Below are 16,358 nucleotides of genomic sequence, written 5' to 3'. Positions count from 1 at the left end.
AATTTCATGGTGTCACTCCATCCTGCAGACATCGGGAGGTTTTTGGGGAATCACTCATCAACATAGCCAGGGAGGAGTTTGACGCGTTGGGCCAAATCTGATCCCACCATGGGCCAGCCTCTGCCCTTCACCCCCTCCATGTATTTGTCTGTGCAACAGCTATGCACGGGGGGGGGGGGGGGGGGGGGGGGGGGGTTAGAGAGAGGGTCTTTAAAATCAATCATCCCTTTTTACTGGGGCTTCAGTCTAAGCGTTCACAGTGGCATTTAAATATCTTTGACATTTCAGTGCAGCTTAAAGTAGAGTTTTAGGAGGACACTGGGAGCTCTGTTGCAGCAGCATGCCAAGGACATGGTTGTTGATCCTGGTGCTCTGTGCTGGGACCTTGCAGGGTTTTTTGTTTTTCTCTCAAGAAACCACAAAGCCCCTAAGAGAAACCAAAGGAACCATAGGTCCTACCACAACAACTGGTAGCATCAAGGCAAAGGAAAAAAAGGAGAACATCACGTTGACCAGGGTGGGGGAAGAAATCATTAATGTGGCTACAGGTATTCATAAGTTTGTTAAGGACTGGGATGCTACCCCAACCACTTGGACTACCATGGAACCTGGCACAAAGAGCACAGAAAAGACCCAAGGGATGGAAATAACAGGCAAGTTCAGAGATAAGGTGCTGGTAAAGGGATCTAGAGGTGGTTCCAGGCTATGGGCCACTTTTAGAGTTTGATCTATCTGAAATTAATCTGACTGTTTCCTCTGCCTCTTCATATCTTTATTTTCCTCCTGATCTTCCTGTTTGAAAAAAAAAAAACTCCAACTAATCTTGCCAAATATTTTTTTAATCATATTTTTGTAAAAGAGGTTGGTGTGATCCTACAAGTGAATAGGGCAGGGTGTCACCACAGTGCAAAATGATTCCTCTGCCTTCTGCTGACTCCCAGGGGCAGCACTCCTGCAATTGTACCACATCTTGCCTGTCGCTGTTTTTTCAATGTGCTGCAAGACAGCTGCTCAGTGTACCTGAAAATGGGCATCTCCCAGTAGAGTGCCACCCCCTACCTTAAAAAGTGCAAGAACATCCTCTCTGCACAACTATTAGTAACCAGAATGGTAACCCCTGTGTGTTGAAATGTATTTCAAAAATTTCTGAATTAGAAAGTTGTTTAAAGTTATTTGGTTTTAAAAGCAATTTGACTTGTCTAGACAAATAACATTTCCAAATCCTCCAAATGGTAATTTATGTGGGACTGCATTTTTGAGACTGATTGATTGCTTTAGGTCCCAGTCCTGTTGTTCAGTGAACCCAACATGCTATCAAACTTTCAAAAGTAAAGTTTGCAACATCTACTTTGGTCCAAATATTTTGATGCAAATATTTGATAAACCAGAATTTTCAGAATTTCAAGGCCAAGAAAAACTTTGACGTGGAACACAAACGGTTCATAACAAAGTTGTTGTATTTTTTAAATTGGCTGTGGCTGGACAACCCTTCTTTTTTAAAGATTTTTTAATGCTATTCTGCCAAGAATTGTTAGTGTAAACAACGTATGTCCAAAGTCTGGCCATGGGCCAATTACATCTCCTTTCATAAAATAAATAATATGCCGCAACACAAATTAAACACTATTTGTATTATTTATTAATTCCGGTAAGAAACCGGATTATGATAAATCATGTAATAAAATTATATGGGATTATATAAATTTGCTTCCTTCCACTCCTTTTCAAGCAATATTTGTTATGTCTAATTATCCTAAGTTTGATTCGTCATTGTATGAATGTATAACTGATGACTGATTGTATTTGATTGCTTGAAATTAACTATTTCAAATCAAAAAATCAAAATCAAAAATTAATTCTAATTTGCTACATTACGTTTCCATATTTACTATAATGAGTCAATACCAGAAAAATTGACAGTAATTTTGGTTAAAAAACACGTATTTGCTCTATGAGAAGAAATGTTTAGTATGCCTTGCAGTTAAAGGTTTTTTAATAGCTCATTTAAAATTAATGTTGTTAAAGTTGCTTAAAGAATGTCAGTCTGAATGAATTTCCGCCTGTGCATTGAGAAAGGGATCAGGCCCTGACACAGTCCTGCATCATAGTAACAGGTGCCTACAAATAGACCTAGTCACAATTACGTGAGCTTATTCATTTTTGTTTTATGATGCAGCATTGCTTGTGCAGCGTCACTGTTTAGTTTTCACTGAATTACACCTAAAACAGCGTCAGTTAGCTGCTTAAACATGTGGGCAGCCATGAATTTGCCTCAGCCATGTGTCATTTAAATGCTCAACTTATAGTTTTCATAAGCAGACAAGGTTAGTTACTTTGTTTTTCTTTGCTTTTGTAGTTCACTGATTCTTGTCCCACATAAAAAGTGTTTTTTTGATGGATAAAAATCAATAATTTAAATTTGATTGACTTACTTTGTTATATCTAAAAGAATTGTGAATACTGGGACAGAAACATAGGCACTTTGAGAGCTTTTTAGGAGAATTCACCCCATTTTTATCAGTACAAAAGATCAGTACTGACTAGTACTGTCATGCCATTAATGTTTGCTGTGTGATAAATTAATTGTGACCTGTAATCAATTACTCTATGTTAATCAAAACTAATAATTGCAGTGAAAAGACTTATTTTGAGGTATTTACATTGAAATTTGCAACATTGTGGCACAGTAAAAAATGATAATACAACTAGTTATATTATATAATATATATTATTAATATATGTTATATAATACACAAAAATTCCCAACTGATGCCGCTCTGCTCAACTTTAATTTATTATTATTTTAGAGCCAGCAAAAGTAGTAATATTTTTGTGCATCTTTTCTTTTGTCTGAACATTCACCACTGATATCTGTAAAATCCTACCTCCTGATTTGCTTCTTCAGGATTTTTTTTCTCTGGGAGAAGTGAGTAATTCTTTGCCCATAATCCCTAGAGATGTCTATTAGTTCCACACTGAGATTTCAACACTGAAATTGCCGTGTTTTGTCAGAGTCTTCAGGGGCTTGCAAAAGAAAAAAGAAAAAAATACTCATGGGCTTTTTTCCCAGGGAAATCTGACACCTTTTTTTCTTCCCTCTTTCAGTCCATCTGTACCTCTCTATAATGACATCTTGTACTTCGTTCAGTTAACCAGAATTTCTCAGGAGGTCCAAATTTATTTATAAACAAAATACCTCAGTTAAGCTCTGAACTTGATATACATGAAGTCATCTGTAATCTTATGTCCTTTGCAACATTATTTTCTTGCAAGCTGAAGATAATTAATTCCAGTTTCCTAATATGTAAAGAGCATTATTAAACTTCATAACCAAAAATATCCATACAAAAGTTAATAATTTATTATTATTAAATTTACCTACTTACATTGAAGTTTTAAATTGAACTATGTTAAAAAAAACTGTGGCACACTGCATGAAGTGAAATATAATAAATATATAAAACCCCGGTCCTGGAACTTGCCTTTTGGGACATGGAATATTACCTCTCTGGTAGGGAAGGAGCCAGAGCTTGTGCGAGAGGTTGAGAGATACCATCTAGATATAGTCTGGCTCAACTCCACACATACCCTCGGCTCTAAAAGTCAGTCCTTAGAGAGAGGTTGGACTCTCTACCACTCTAAAGTTGCTTATGGTGAGAGGCGGCGGGCTGATATGGGCTTACTCGTCTGAGCTGCCAAGTGTTGGAGTTCACCCCGGTGGACGAGAGGGTCATGTCCCTCTGCCTTCGGGTGGTGCACAGGTCTTTGACTGACAGGTCTCTGACTCTGGTTTAGGCTTACGGGCCGAACAGCAGTTTGAAGTACCCGACCTTCTTGGTGTCTCTCGAAGGGGTGCTGGAAAATGTTCCAAGCATGTTCGAGCACAAGGATGTTCATTGATACACGTGGCATCAGGACACCCTAGGCAGGAAGTCAATGATCGACTTTGTAGTTGTTCCAGGCGACCTTTGGCCTTGAGTCTTAGACGCTAGGGTAAAGAGAGGGGCAGGGCTGTCTGCTGATCACTACCTGGTGGTGAGTTGGATTCACTGGTGGGGAAGGAGGCCGGAAAGACTAAGAAAGCTGCGGCCTGAACTGTTGCACAGGCAAAACCCCGGAGTGTGAGATTGCCAGGCGGATTGGAGCAGTATCTGTAGTTATGTGTGTAATGGTCCATTGTGGGGAAGAGAGAGCTGAGCAAGCAAGCTCTTAATTTACCGGTCTATCTTTGTTACAATACTCACCTATGATCATGAGCTCTGGGTCATGACAGAAAGAATGAGGCCACTAATACAAGCCATTGCAGCAGTGGTTGAATCCCTATGGAACTCCACTCCTCTCAGCCTCAGATCTGCAGACTCAGTGTTTTCTTTTAAAAAAGCAAGTAAAAACCTATATTTTTAAAAGGACTTTTCTTAACTCTTTTTTATATTCTGTGTTTTACTTTGTTTACTGTGAAGCACTTTGTGATTTTTATCTTGAAAGGTGCTTTACAATTAAGTGTATTATTATTATTATTATTATTATTATTATTATTATTATTATTATTATTATTATTAAATGAGCTTCCTCCGTAGGGTGGCTAGGTCCTCCCTTAGAGATGGGTGAGACAAAGTTTATCCTAGTCCATTCACTCAAAGCAGTCTCTGAGAGCCTTAATGCACTCATCAGATCTGATGTCTGACCACCGTCTGACCACCTTTGTGGTGGGGGGTATCCTCTTCACCAAGGGGGTATATGGGGGATGAAGAATGACATGGTTGTGGTCATAGTTGTCCAGTGAAGGCAAGGGTGATGAGTTGTAAGCTTCCTTTGTGCTGGTAAACAGCAAGTCCGGCATTTTATTGTCGCTGTTCTGAAAGTCAACATATTGGGTGAAGTTTTGTAGAGTGACAGGGTCAGCCTAAATGTACAACTAATGTGTCAAAAGATTTATAACCCCTATTGTAACAGTAAAATATGCCCAAAACAAGAGGCTTTCAGCTGTCATCTGTCTGCTCAGCTGTTGAACAGGACAAGTAAAAAAAAAAGTTTCAGAGAGTAGGGTGTGTTTAAAGTTTCTAGAATATTATGAGAAGGGTGTGTGGATTTATGGCTGAGAGACAGTGGCAGAGATGTCTTAACAGGCTACTTTAGTATCTGCGGAGGACTGAATGTAAACAGTTATTACTTTCCACGAGAACTCCCACGCCACACGGTATGGCCAAAAGCTAACCATGAGCAGTTCAACATCTTTGGTGGAGCACTGCTCCTTGATGGTGATGTTTTGCAGTTTATACCATCTTTCATCATCATACATCTCAAGCACCTCCCATCCAGTGTTACATCCGAATCTGGCATGAGGTCCATGAGCCAAGTCTCTGTGAACAGCTTTGTGGGTACTCCCACTGTAGTCTGGTTAGGGTCGTAGGTTATTCCATTTTATTGGGAGGAGATCGTACATTTCCCAAGTCCTGCTGGTTTGTATCCTTGAATCTTTTCTTCTACTGCTGCTTAACAGCAGCACCTCTCTTGTAGGGGTGTGTATTGTGCGTGGGTATGAGCCTGGCAAACGACACATATCCCGATACACGTCCAGCAATACGGTATGTATCCCGATATTGTACCAGAACACTTTCTTTTTTTTATTGAATATATATAAAAGGGGATCTTAGAGCTCAAATGTCTGCTTTGATAGCAGTGTGTCTATTAAATTGAAAAAGGTAGAAACCAACTGGTCAATGTGTAGCATAAATGCATGTTCATAAATATTTTTATTACTAATAAAATACTTTGTTTGTTAAACAATTATAGTTCAGTCAATGGTCAATATTTCTAGCAAAAAGGTGATCTAGGAAACTATTTACAGACCTGTTTCTTTCACAAAACTTTTGCTCCATCATCTGGACAAGAGGTGCAGATAGAGCTGCATTTCCTCTGAAATGATGCTTTGTATCTTAACACAAGGTTCAGCTTACACCATTTTACTCCACTGGTTAGTGGAGTCTACACAGCTCAGCAGTGTAGACTCAGCCCAAATCAATATGCTAAAAAAAATTTTTTTTTCCTTTTTTCTACAATTTGCAGCAAAGCAAAGGAGTTTGTCAGGAAAAACATCAAACGCCAGAAGTATTCATTTTGACCAGTTTAATTGTGGTTTAACTCAGGCAGAGATTGTGCCAATGTCATTGGTCATAAACAAAGTTCAAATCAGTCATCATTTAAAGAGTAGTAAAGTTACAGCTGCACAAGTGGCTGCAGTTCAATGATCCTGCGGTTGTTGACAGTGATCAGACGAGGGGGTCAGGCTGTCCACACAGTTACAGAAAAATGCATGAGAGGTGCAGGATGGAATTACTGCATGTTACTCAGGACTTGGTCTTTTCTCATGAGAAAAAAAAACTTGATTTCCTGTGATCCTGCTTTATCACAAAAAAACAGGAAAATAAAAAGTTGAGTAGGTTGTCTTTTGGGGCTTTATATACGAATAAATATTGTCCAAGAAATTTATAAAATAGTATGAATATGAGATTTTTTTTTTTTGTAAGTGCAAAACGTGCTAAAGGTTGTTTTTCTAAATGGTAATACTTCAAGCATTCAATTGTAAGTTTTTCATCAAATCTTGTACAATTTGTCAGTCATCAGCTTCCAGAAAACGTGTTTTCTTGTAATAACGTTAAAATAGATCTTGTCACAAGAAAAAAAAGGAGGGTAGGGTGTTTTTAGCTTCAACAGTTTATTTTTACTACAATTCCATGGTTTGTTTTGTTTTTTATTTTTAAAAGCTAAGTTGTCATCTTTCTGTCACATCTTTGTCTTACAGAAGAAAGTGGTGTTTCTTTGCTCCAGCTGATTGGAGATCCTCCACCAGAAGGGATTACTAAAGTCATCACAGAGGAAGGGGTTGTGTCTTACAAGTTCAGCTCATCGGCAGTCATGGGTCAGCTTGCAGCGGTCCATGTCCCCAATCCTTTTTTCCGTCACTTTTCCCTCATTTTTCACATCAAGCCCTCCAGCCCCGCTGCCTCAGTCCTCTTTGCCATTACAGATAGCACCCAGACCATCATGCACATCGGCGTCAAGCTCGGTCCAGTTCAATCTGGTAGCCAAAAGTTACATTTCTTTTACACCAAGCGGGGCTCAGAGAGTTCCTTTGAGGCGGCCAGCTTTGATGTGCCACAACTGGTAAACACCGAGAGTCTCTTTGCACTCTCCATCAAAGAGGATGAGGTGTCTTTCCACATAGACTGTGAGGAAGAGCCTCAGGTGGTGAGGTTTGAGCGAATACCAGCTGCGATGGAACTCGATCAGGGTTCTGGGATCTTTGTCGGCCAAGCAGGTGCTGCTGACCCAGGAAAATTTGAGGTAACCCCTGAATTTAGCTAATTAGTCGAGTAATACAATGTTAATGCAGCCAATGTTAAAAAATGTTAATACATTTTTATATATATATATTTATATATATAAATATATATATATATATATATATATATATATATATATATATATATATATATATATATATATATATATATATATATATATATATATATATATATATATATATATATATATATATATAAAAAACGCCCCTCTCACCCTCCGCGGGTGGTTTCTCCTCCAAGCTCGGGTCCTCTACCAGAGGCCTGGGAGTTTGAGGGTCCTGCGCAGTATCTTAGCTGTTCCTAGCACTGCGCTTTTCTGGACTGAGAGGTCTGAGGTCTTTCCAGGTATCTGTTGTAGCCACTCCTCCAGCTTGGGGGTTACTGCCCCGAGTGCTCCAATTACCACAGGCACCACTGTCACCTTCACTTTCCATGCTTTCTCCAGTTCTTCTCTGAGTCCCTGGTATTTCTCCAGTTTCTCATGTTCCTTCTTCCTGATGTTCCCATCGCTTGGCACTGCCACATCCACCACAACAGCTTTCCTCTGTTCTTTATCCACCACTACAATGTCTGGTTGGTTCGCCATTACCATCCTATCAGTCTGGATCTGGAAGTCCCACAGGATCTTTGCCCTCTCATTCTCTACCACCTTCGGAGGTGTGTCCCATTTTGACCTTGGGGTTTCCAGTTCATATTCTGCACACATGTTCCTGTATATTATTCCAGCCACTTGATTGTGGCGCTCCATGTATGCTTTCCCTGCCAGCATCTTACACCCTGCAGTTATGTGCTGGATTGTTTCAGGGGCCTCTTTGCACAGCCTACACCTTGGGTCTTGTCTGGTGTGGTAGATCTGAGCCTCTATTGCTCTGGTGCTCAGGGCTTGTTCCTGGGCTGCCAGGATGAGCGCTTCGGTGCTGTCCTGTAGGCCAGCCCTTTCTAGCCATTGGTAGGACTTCTTGATATCAGCCACTTCAGTTATGGTCCGGTGGTACATCCCATGCAGGGGTTTGTCCTCCCATGAGGATCTGTCCTCCAGCACTGTATCCTCTGCTCTCCATTGCCTGAGACATTCACTGAGCACACTGTCATTTGGGGCCTTGAGCTTGATGTACTCATGGATCTTGGATGTTTCATCCTGGATAGTGGCTTCTACGCTCACTAGTCCTCGGCCTCCTTCCTTGCGGCTAGCATACAGTCTCAGGGTGCTGGATTTGGGATGGAACCCTCCATGCATGGTGAGGAGCTTTCGTGTTTTAACATCCGTGGTCTGTATCTCTTCCTTTGGCCATCTTATTCCTGCAGGGTATCTGATAACTGGCAGTGCGTAGCTGTTAATTGCCCGGGTCTTATTTTTGCCATTGAGCTGGCTTCTCAGGACTTGCCTTACTCGTTGGAGGTATTTAGCTGTTGCAGCTTTCCTTGTTGCCTGCTCCAGGTTGCCATTTGCCTGTGGAATTCCAAGGTACTTGTAACTGTCCTCGATGTCTGCTATTGTTCCTTCTGGGAGTGAGACCCCCCCTGTGTGGACTACCTTGCCTCTCTTTGTCACCATCCGGCTGCATTTCTCGAGCCCGAATGACATCCCAATGTCAGTACTGTAGATCCTGGTGGTGTGGATCAGGGAGTCAATGTCACGCTCACTCTTAGCATATAGCTTGATGTCATCCATGTAGAGGAGGTGACTGATGTTGGCCCCATTTCTGAGTCGGTATCCATAGCCAGTCTTGTTGATTATTTGACTGAGGGGGTTGAGACCTATGCAGAACAGCAGTGGGGACAGAGCATCACCTTGGTATATCCCACATTTGATGGACACTTGTGCAAGTGGCTTCCCATTGGCTTCAAGGGTGGTTTTCCACAGCTTCATTGAGTTTCCTATGAAGGCTCTTAGAGTCCTGTTGATGTTGTACAGCTCCAAGCATTCAGTGATCCATGTGTGTGGCATCGAGTCATAGGCCTTCTTGTAATCAATCCAGGCTGTGCACAGGTTGGTGTGTCGTGACTTGCAGTCTTGAGCGACTGTTCTGTCGACCAGGAGTTGGTGTTTGGCTCCTCTGGAGTCTCTACCAATGCCCTTCTGTGTGTTACTCATGAATTGATCCATGTGCCTATTTATCTTGGTTGCAATGATGCCTGACATGAGCTTCCATGTTGTGGACAGACAGGTTATTGGCCGGTAGTTGGATGGGACTGCACCCTTTGAGGGATCCTTCTGGATCAGGATCGTTCGCCCTTCCGTTAGCCATTCGGGGTGAGTCCCATCTCTCAGCAGCTGGTTCATTTGTGCTGCCAGGCGCTCGTGGAGTGCGGTAAGCTTCTTTAGCCAGTAGGCATGTATCATGTCAGGGCCCGGTGCTGTCCAGTTCTTCATACCTGAGACTCTTTCTTGGATGTCTGCCACTGTGATGGTTACTGGATTCTGTTCAGGGAGGTTGCTATGTTCTTTTCTTAGAGAGACCAGCCACTGGGCATTGCTGTTATGTGCTGTCTGTTTCTCCCATATACTTTTCCAGTGCTGTTCAGTTTCTAGCCTTGGTGGGTCTGCTCGGCTGTTTTGACCCTGCCACTGAGCGTACACTTTTGCAGGTTGAGTTGCGAAGAGCCTGTTTATTCGTCTGGCTTCATTGTCTCTTGTGTACCTCTTTAGGCGGCTGCTCAAGGCTAGGAGCCTTTGTTTGGCAGTTTCCAGTGCTTCAGGTATGGGCATCTGGCTGTATCTCTTAGGTACTTGCTTTCTCATTGTACCTCTTTGAGCCTCTGTCAGCTTACTCACATCCTTCCGAGTTGCCTTGATTTTGGCCTCTAACCGTTGCTTCCATGGTGGGTACTGTTTTCTTCCATGGTTGCTCTTGTAGCCAAGCATTTCAAGGATCACTGCTGCTGAAGTGTAAACCAGTTCATTGGTTTCTGAGATGGTTGTGGTAGGAATTGCCCTCAATGCTTCATTCACAATTTCCAGTAGACTTTCAGGTACGTCACTTAACCGTTGTAGTTGGTGTCGGGGTTGCCTAGTGTTCATTGTAGACATGATCTTGTCTTTCAGGTCAGTTGCTGCCTCGCTCAGCGTAATTGTGGTTGTTGGGGCTGTGTACCCAATCTCAGGGTGGGAGTGTGGTATAATCTCCTCTCTGACCTGTTGTTCTGGCTCTCCCGTGGCATTGTATTGTATCGCTTCAATTTCAAGTTGTGATAGGAGTTGCCGTTTGTGGATGTTAGAGCACTGAGCTACCAGTTGTTTGGCAGTTAGCCTTGATTGTGGGTTTCGAAGCATCCATTCATTCCACATTCTCTGCATGTAACCCCTCTGGGTGGGATTACTTGAGTAGTAGCATTCTAACAGAACCTTGTTCTCACATCTAGTCCATTTCCGTCTTGTTCCAGTAGCCCACTTTCCATCAGGGTGCTCTGGTTCCTCAGCACCTGACGCAGACCTTGTTTGGCCGGGCGACGTCTGAGCCGGCATGACATGTGGTTCATTGTCTCTCATGTTGTGAGGTAGGCATTAACGTTAAGGGTCTTGCCCAAGGACCCTCACTGGGTGATGTAATTGCCCGTCTTTGTTATGGTAATTGCCCCATTTCCATGGTAATTGCCCCATTTCCATTACCATTAATTGTTCGTTCCGCCCTGGGAATCGAACCCGAGTTTCCTGCATGACAGTCCTGCACCTTACCAACCGAGCTACCCAGCCGGTGTATATATATATATATATATATATATAAGTGTGTATGTAGTTTTCTTTGGCCCCATGCCACTCATGGTGAGCACAATAAAAAAAAAAAAATCGCATTACACAAAAATGTGATAAGATAACTGAGTTCAAGAGATAACTTTTTTCTCAATTTTTAATACAAACAATTTGGGACATTATATTCTGTCGTAATCATAAATTAACATTATACTAATTATTACTAGGCCTCATCAATCTTTACAACAAAGAAATGTCAGACATTCCAGATGTAAGATGAAAATATATGATAAATCACATGCCATTCAATGCAAAAGTTGTCATTTGTTGTTCTTAAACAAAAGAAACAGTCATCGTTAAAAGCTCAAACTTCAATGAAAATGTGTAGGTGCAGCGGTGACTCGCCCACCCCAAGATGGTGGTGGTCTCCTCCCACAAGGAATCATGTCATGTCACCTCTATAACTCATTGGTTGGGGTCTTGAGGGGCTAGCTGTAAAGCATGTAAACAAAGGGAGGATGGGAAATGAGCGCAGGCTTGTTTTGCGCCAATGGTCCCACCCAAAACTTGGAGATGAATTTCTATTAAACTTCTGCCACTCTTCAGAAAACTTTGTCCCAGAAAAACAACACAGGTTGAACAAAACAGCAAAATCCAGTTTAAACCTTGTGCTATCTTAGATGACCCCACCCTTATATTGATGTGTTATTCCTACATTGACAAAGGTGGATATAGGTGGAAAGATTTCATGGACACCAGTGAACATCACAAATCATTGAAGAAAAAAGGTTCAGAGCACTGTCTAGTGGGTCTAGATGACCCCACTCCTAACGTTAAAGTGCCTAGGATAGCACAAGGGTTACAAAATGTGTATTACCTGTGATAATGCTAGTGTGAATTCTTTGTGCTAAATGTAGCTACTAAAGCTGTTTAATTTACTTACCGAAAAAATTTGCTGAAAATTCTAAAGCTATTGGCATAATGATAAAGTTGTTGAAGGATTTGAATTTTCTTATGAAACTTTGTTAGAAAAACCACTAAAGTAATTTTTCTAAAGGGCTGAAAAGTTTGTTGGAAATTATAGATTATCGAAAGTGTTTAATTTGCTTAAGGGGGTTTGCTTGAATTGTTTAAGCTGTTTGCTTACATTTCTGAAAGGGTTTGTTTAAATGTTAACCCTTTTGTTGGTCTGAAGTCCTGAAGCTCTGAGATTAAATTTGGTTTGAGTTATGGCAGTTTATCTGGAAAAAAGTAATATTCACACTAAATTTTGACATCACTAAGTCCCGAAGATATCGCTTATCGACTTCCACCATAAACTCAAAAGGGTCGTGAAATTTGCATAAAAGAGAAACTGTATTTATATTAAAAACTATGTCACTCTACTTTAAATAATCACTTATGTTCATCCAACAATGTTTAACAGAATCAAATAACAATCCATAACAGAAGAAACAAACCTCTTGTAGATCTTTTTTTTTTTGTCACAGAAAACATAAATTTAATTTTCTTTATTCTCTTCCCATCTTTGTTCTTTTTTTTCACAGGCGTGCATTCATTAGAATAAACTTGATAAGGAAGTTGATGTGATTTTCCAACACAAACGCTAATGGGAACATGTCTGTATCGGCCGGAGTCCAATGATCCACCCCAAAAATTATCTGCCATACCAGTAAAAAATATATTTGGGTACCCAAGAAAAAAAAAGAAAAAGTTTGATCTCACCAGCTGGTTGCAACTTTCAGTTTGTTAGGGATGCGCCCACTCCTGGGAGGGCGTATGTCATTCCACTTGGCCACTTGACAAAACTCCTGCTTTTGGCTTCTCCGTCACTCAACTGGATGCCACAAGGAGCTTGGTGGGATAATTTCAGCAGGCAAGAAACTGTGAATAATAAACCAGAAACTATATGAACACCAAAAGTACAAAAAGTAATATACTAAGCAAGCTAATCACTTTGATACCATGATTGCTAAAATCACTGAAAGTACAAGAGGCAGGCTCGTGCGCAATAGGGGTGCTTGAGCATCTGCCTTTTTTTTCTCATATGAAAAAGTGTCCTGGTGCCCTCTCTTTTTTTATTATAATTTTTTACTAGCAATAATGAATTGTTGTTAAAGATGCAAGAAAAAAATGGGGCTACAAACCCCCCCGGTATTCTATCCATCCATCCATCCATCCATCCATCTATCCATCCATCTGTCCATCCGTCCGTCCGTCCGTCCATCCATCCATCCATCCATCCATCCATCCATCCATCCATCCATCCATCCATCCATCCATCCATCCATCCATCCATCCATCCATCCATCCATCCATCTAACCTGCAAATTGCATTCGGAGGGAACGTAGCTATAGATTTCCTTTTACGTTTTTGGGTTTTATTTCATGTTTTACTTAAAATTTATTACAGTTATTCAATAGACCGGCACACCTAAGAAAAGAAGTAGACAACTTGGCAATGAAGATTAGCCTTTTTTGCTTAAACAGATCTGTAGGAAACCAAAACAGAACTTTTTTTTTAGACTCGAATTCTAAAAAGTCTAATTATCAGCTTGTTCTGAAAAAGAGGTCATAGCATGTTTGTCTGCTTGTGCTTTCTTTAAGGGTACAATGTTTGACTTGAAGTTGGTGGGAGATCCTCTTGCAGCGGAGCGTTTCTGTGACTCTGATGGCTACCCAGGAGAAGTGAGTGTTTGGGTAATATTTCTTTTTAAAGTGAACACTTGGGTATGATGTGTTTTCTTTCCCTATCCCAAAGGCTTCTGGGGATCTTGGGAGTGGAGATGTTGACAAGAGGGATCAAGTAAAAATGGTAAAGGTTTTTTGCAGAGAAATGTCAGTTTTATAAAAACTCTTGACTTTTATGGAACCTCTATAACTGTATCTACTTGGTGTTTTGGCACCCTTGGTTGGCAATGATCACAGTCAAACATTTTCTGTAAGTCTGTAAGTCCTGAAAGGCTTTCAAAAGCTGTTGCTGGTATTTTGACCCATTCCTCCATGCAGATCTCCTCTAGAGCAGTGATGCTTTGGTGGCTGTCGCTGGGCAATACAGACTTTCAATTCCCTCCAAAAATTTTCTTTTGGGTTGAGATCTGGAAACTGGCTAGGCCACTCCAGGACAGGAATTGTCAGTGAGACATCGGTCGTTTCTGATTTGAATTTGTGTCAGAGTGAGAGCTCTCACTATGCATTATTAAGTTTAATTGAGCACATTATGTGTGCGCAAGCTTTGGGATTTTTCCATCTTTGTAAGAGTAATATACATTGTTAATGTTCTTAGGAAGTAGTTTAACTGCTTCTTGTGTACCTTAAGGTGTTCCTTACAAGCTGACGATTTGCAGTAGGCCTGGAAAAGCTAATGTCTGAACACCCTTTTTTCTGTTTCACTTCAGTTACAAATAATAGTATAAGTATTTTGCAAGAAGAGGAGAATTTAAAGAAGCGACTCAAACCTACTTCAAAGTACTTTTTTTTGTTTGCTGGCTGTCTAGCAGCATCAAGTCATGTGCTGTGAGGACAGCACAATGATGTTTCCATCCCCATGCTTTACAGTAGCTTTGGTGTCCTTTGGATGCAACTCAGGATTCTTTATCCTTCAAACAACATGAGTATAGTTCTTACCAAAAAGTTATATTTTGGTTTCGTCAGAGCAGAAGACATTCTCCCTATCCTCTTCTGTATCATCCAAATGCTCTCTAGCAAACTTTAAACAGGCCTGCACATATACTGGCTTTTAAATGATAGGTATCGCTCATCTTTTTAAGTAGGAGAACTTTGGTGGCTGACTAAATACTTTTATTTATATCTATATATCTAATAATAATAATAACGGATTGGATTTTTCTGTGCTTTTCCAGACGTTCAAACTGCTTACATTGTGTCCATTATTCATTCACTCCTCATTCATACTTGGTGATAGTAAGCTACTGATGTAGCCACAGCTGCCCTGGGGCAGATTGACAGAGGCATGGCTGTCATTTTGTGCCTATGGCCCCTCTGACCATCACTGGGATCATCCATGCACATTCACACACCAGTGGAGGCCACACTGGAGGCAAGGAGGGTGAAGTGTCTTGCCCAAGGACACAATGACATTTGGCTGGTGGGAGTGGGGAATCAAACCGCTGACCCTTTGATCATTGGATGACCCGCTCAACCACCTGAGCCACTGTCGCCCCATGACTATCTCTCTATCTATCTCTCTTTCTCTCTATCTCTCTATCTATCTATCTATCTATCTATCTATCTATCTATCTATCTATCTATCTATCTATCTATCTATCTATCTATCTATCTATCTATCTATCTATCTATCTATCTATCTATCTATCTATCTATCTATCTATCTATCTATCTATCTATCTATCTATCTATCTATCTATCTATCTATCTATACATTTTATTCCACTCATATTTTATGACCGTCCCCCCATCTCCCCCATCTTATGCCCTTATCCCCATATAATTATTATTACTAAAGTTTAGCCTCAAATACAAAACACAAATCTACACTGTTTGTCTGAAGATCCTTAAATCCCCATTATAACAGTAAAATCTGTCCAGCACAAGAGGTTTGACATTTGACAGTTCTTGTTAAACCTTTAGCATGCTTTCAATGCACCCACCATTTGTACATAAACTGACCTAAAACTTGTGTAGCTACGTGTAAAAGTTGTAACCCTGAAGCCTGAAACACTGGTTTTTGGTTGGTTACATAGAGTGTCATTGAAAGTGGCAGCTTGAATGCAAGTTGCCGCGGCTGGTGTGAACGTAGCTTTTCTTTTTTTTTTCAGGCTTACTGCATAAAAATGCCAGAATTTGCACAGGAGCTAATTAACATCTGTAGTCCTAAGCCAGTTCAAATATATTAGTGAGTTATATAGTTTTTTTAATTTAGCAGATTCTGGAAGAACTATAATAAACACTGTTACTAACAAATGATATAATTGTATAAACAATCATTTCTCCTCAAAAAGATGTGTTTTCATCTCTCATATTTCATCCTCAGAACACTGTCAATCCTCTCCATCCTGTCCCTGAACCCCCACTGATATCCTCAGAGGTATCGAAGGGCCCAAAAACAGGTAGACCCTGTGTCAGTCCAGGATTCCTGTCATTACTGTAACCATACCGCAAGAACATAAAGCTCTAAGAAGCTTCTGCCAAATAGGAGTCACAGCAAACATATGGAGCTGCCTGTCTGAATCTGAATGTGTTAGATGTAGAATTTTTTTTACTTTCCCCAAGTAGATACAGTGATGCATCTCATATACAGCTCACAACTATTTCAAACTTTT

At 40.7% G+C, this 16,358-nt stretch overlaps 2 protein-coding genes across 3 annotated transcripts in view; one reads left to right on the top strand and one right to left on the bottom strand.

The window, feature by feature from the left end:
- Positions 1 to 232: 232 nt before the first annotated feature.
- The window catches only part of LOC101161469 (uncharacterized), a 47,774-nt gene continuing 31,648 nt past the window's right edge, over positions 233 to 16,358 (top strand). For both annotated transcript variants that reach the window (XM_023964709.2, XM_023964700.2), the window contains exons 1-5: positions 233 to 653; positions 6,803 to 7,344; positions 13,663 to 13,743; positions 13,817 to 13,870; positions 16,070 to 16,145. In XM_023964709.2, coding sequence (XP_023820477.1) covers positions 341 to 653; positions 6,803 to 7,344; positions 13,663 to 13,743; positions 13,817 to 13,870; positions 16,070 to 16,145 — 1,066 coding nt within the window. In that variant the 5' untranslated portion in view covers positions 233 to 340. The remainder of the gene's footprint in view (positions 654 to 6,802; positions 7,345 to 13,662; positions 13,744 to 13,816; positions 13,871 to 16,069; positions 16,146 to 16,358) is intronic.
- The window catches only part of LOC101161710 (PI-PLC X domain-containing protein 1), a 61,141-nt gene continuing 56,203 nt past the window's right edge, over positions 11,421 to 16,358 (bottom strand). Inside the window, exons 7-8 of the mRNA XM_023964741.2 lie at positions 12,781 to 12,939; positions 11,421 to 11,547 (exon numbers count right to left, since the gene is read on the bottom strand). Of these exons, the coding sequence (XP_023820509.1) occupies positions 12,797 to 12,939 (143 nt within the window). The 3' untranslated portion in view covers positions 11,421 to 11,547; positions 12,781 to 12,796. The remainder of the gene's footprint in view (positions 11,548 to 12,780; positions 12,940 to 16,358) is intronic.

This window comes from Oryzias latipes, chromosome 2 (assembly GCF_053564925.1).
Source record: "Oryzias latipes strain Hd-rR chromosome 2, Olatipes_Hd-rR_3.1".
In the NCBI taxonomy this organism is placed as follows: Eukaryota; Metazoa; Chordata; class Actinopteri; order Beloniformes; family Adrianichthyidae; genus Oryzias; species Oryzias latipes.
This window is presented reverse-complemented; position numbering and strand designations above follow the sequence as displayed.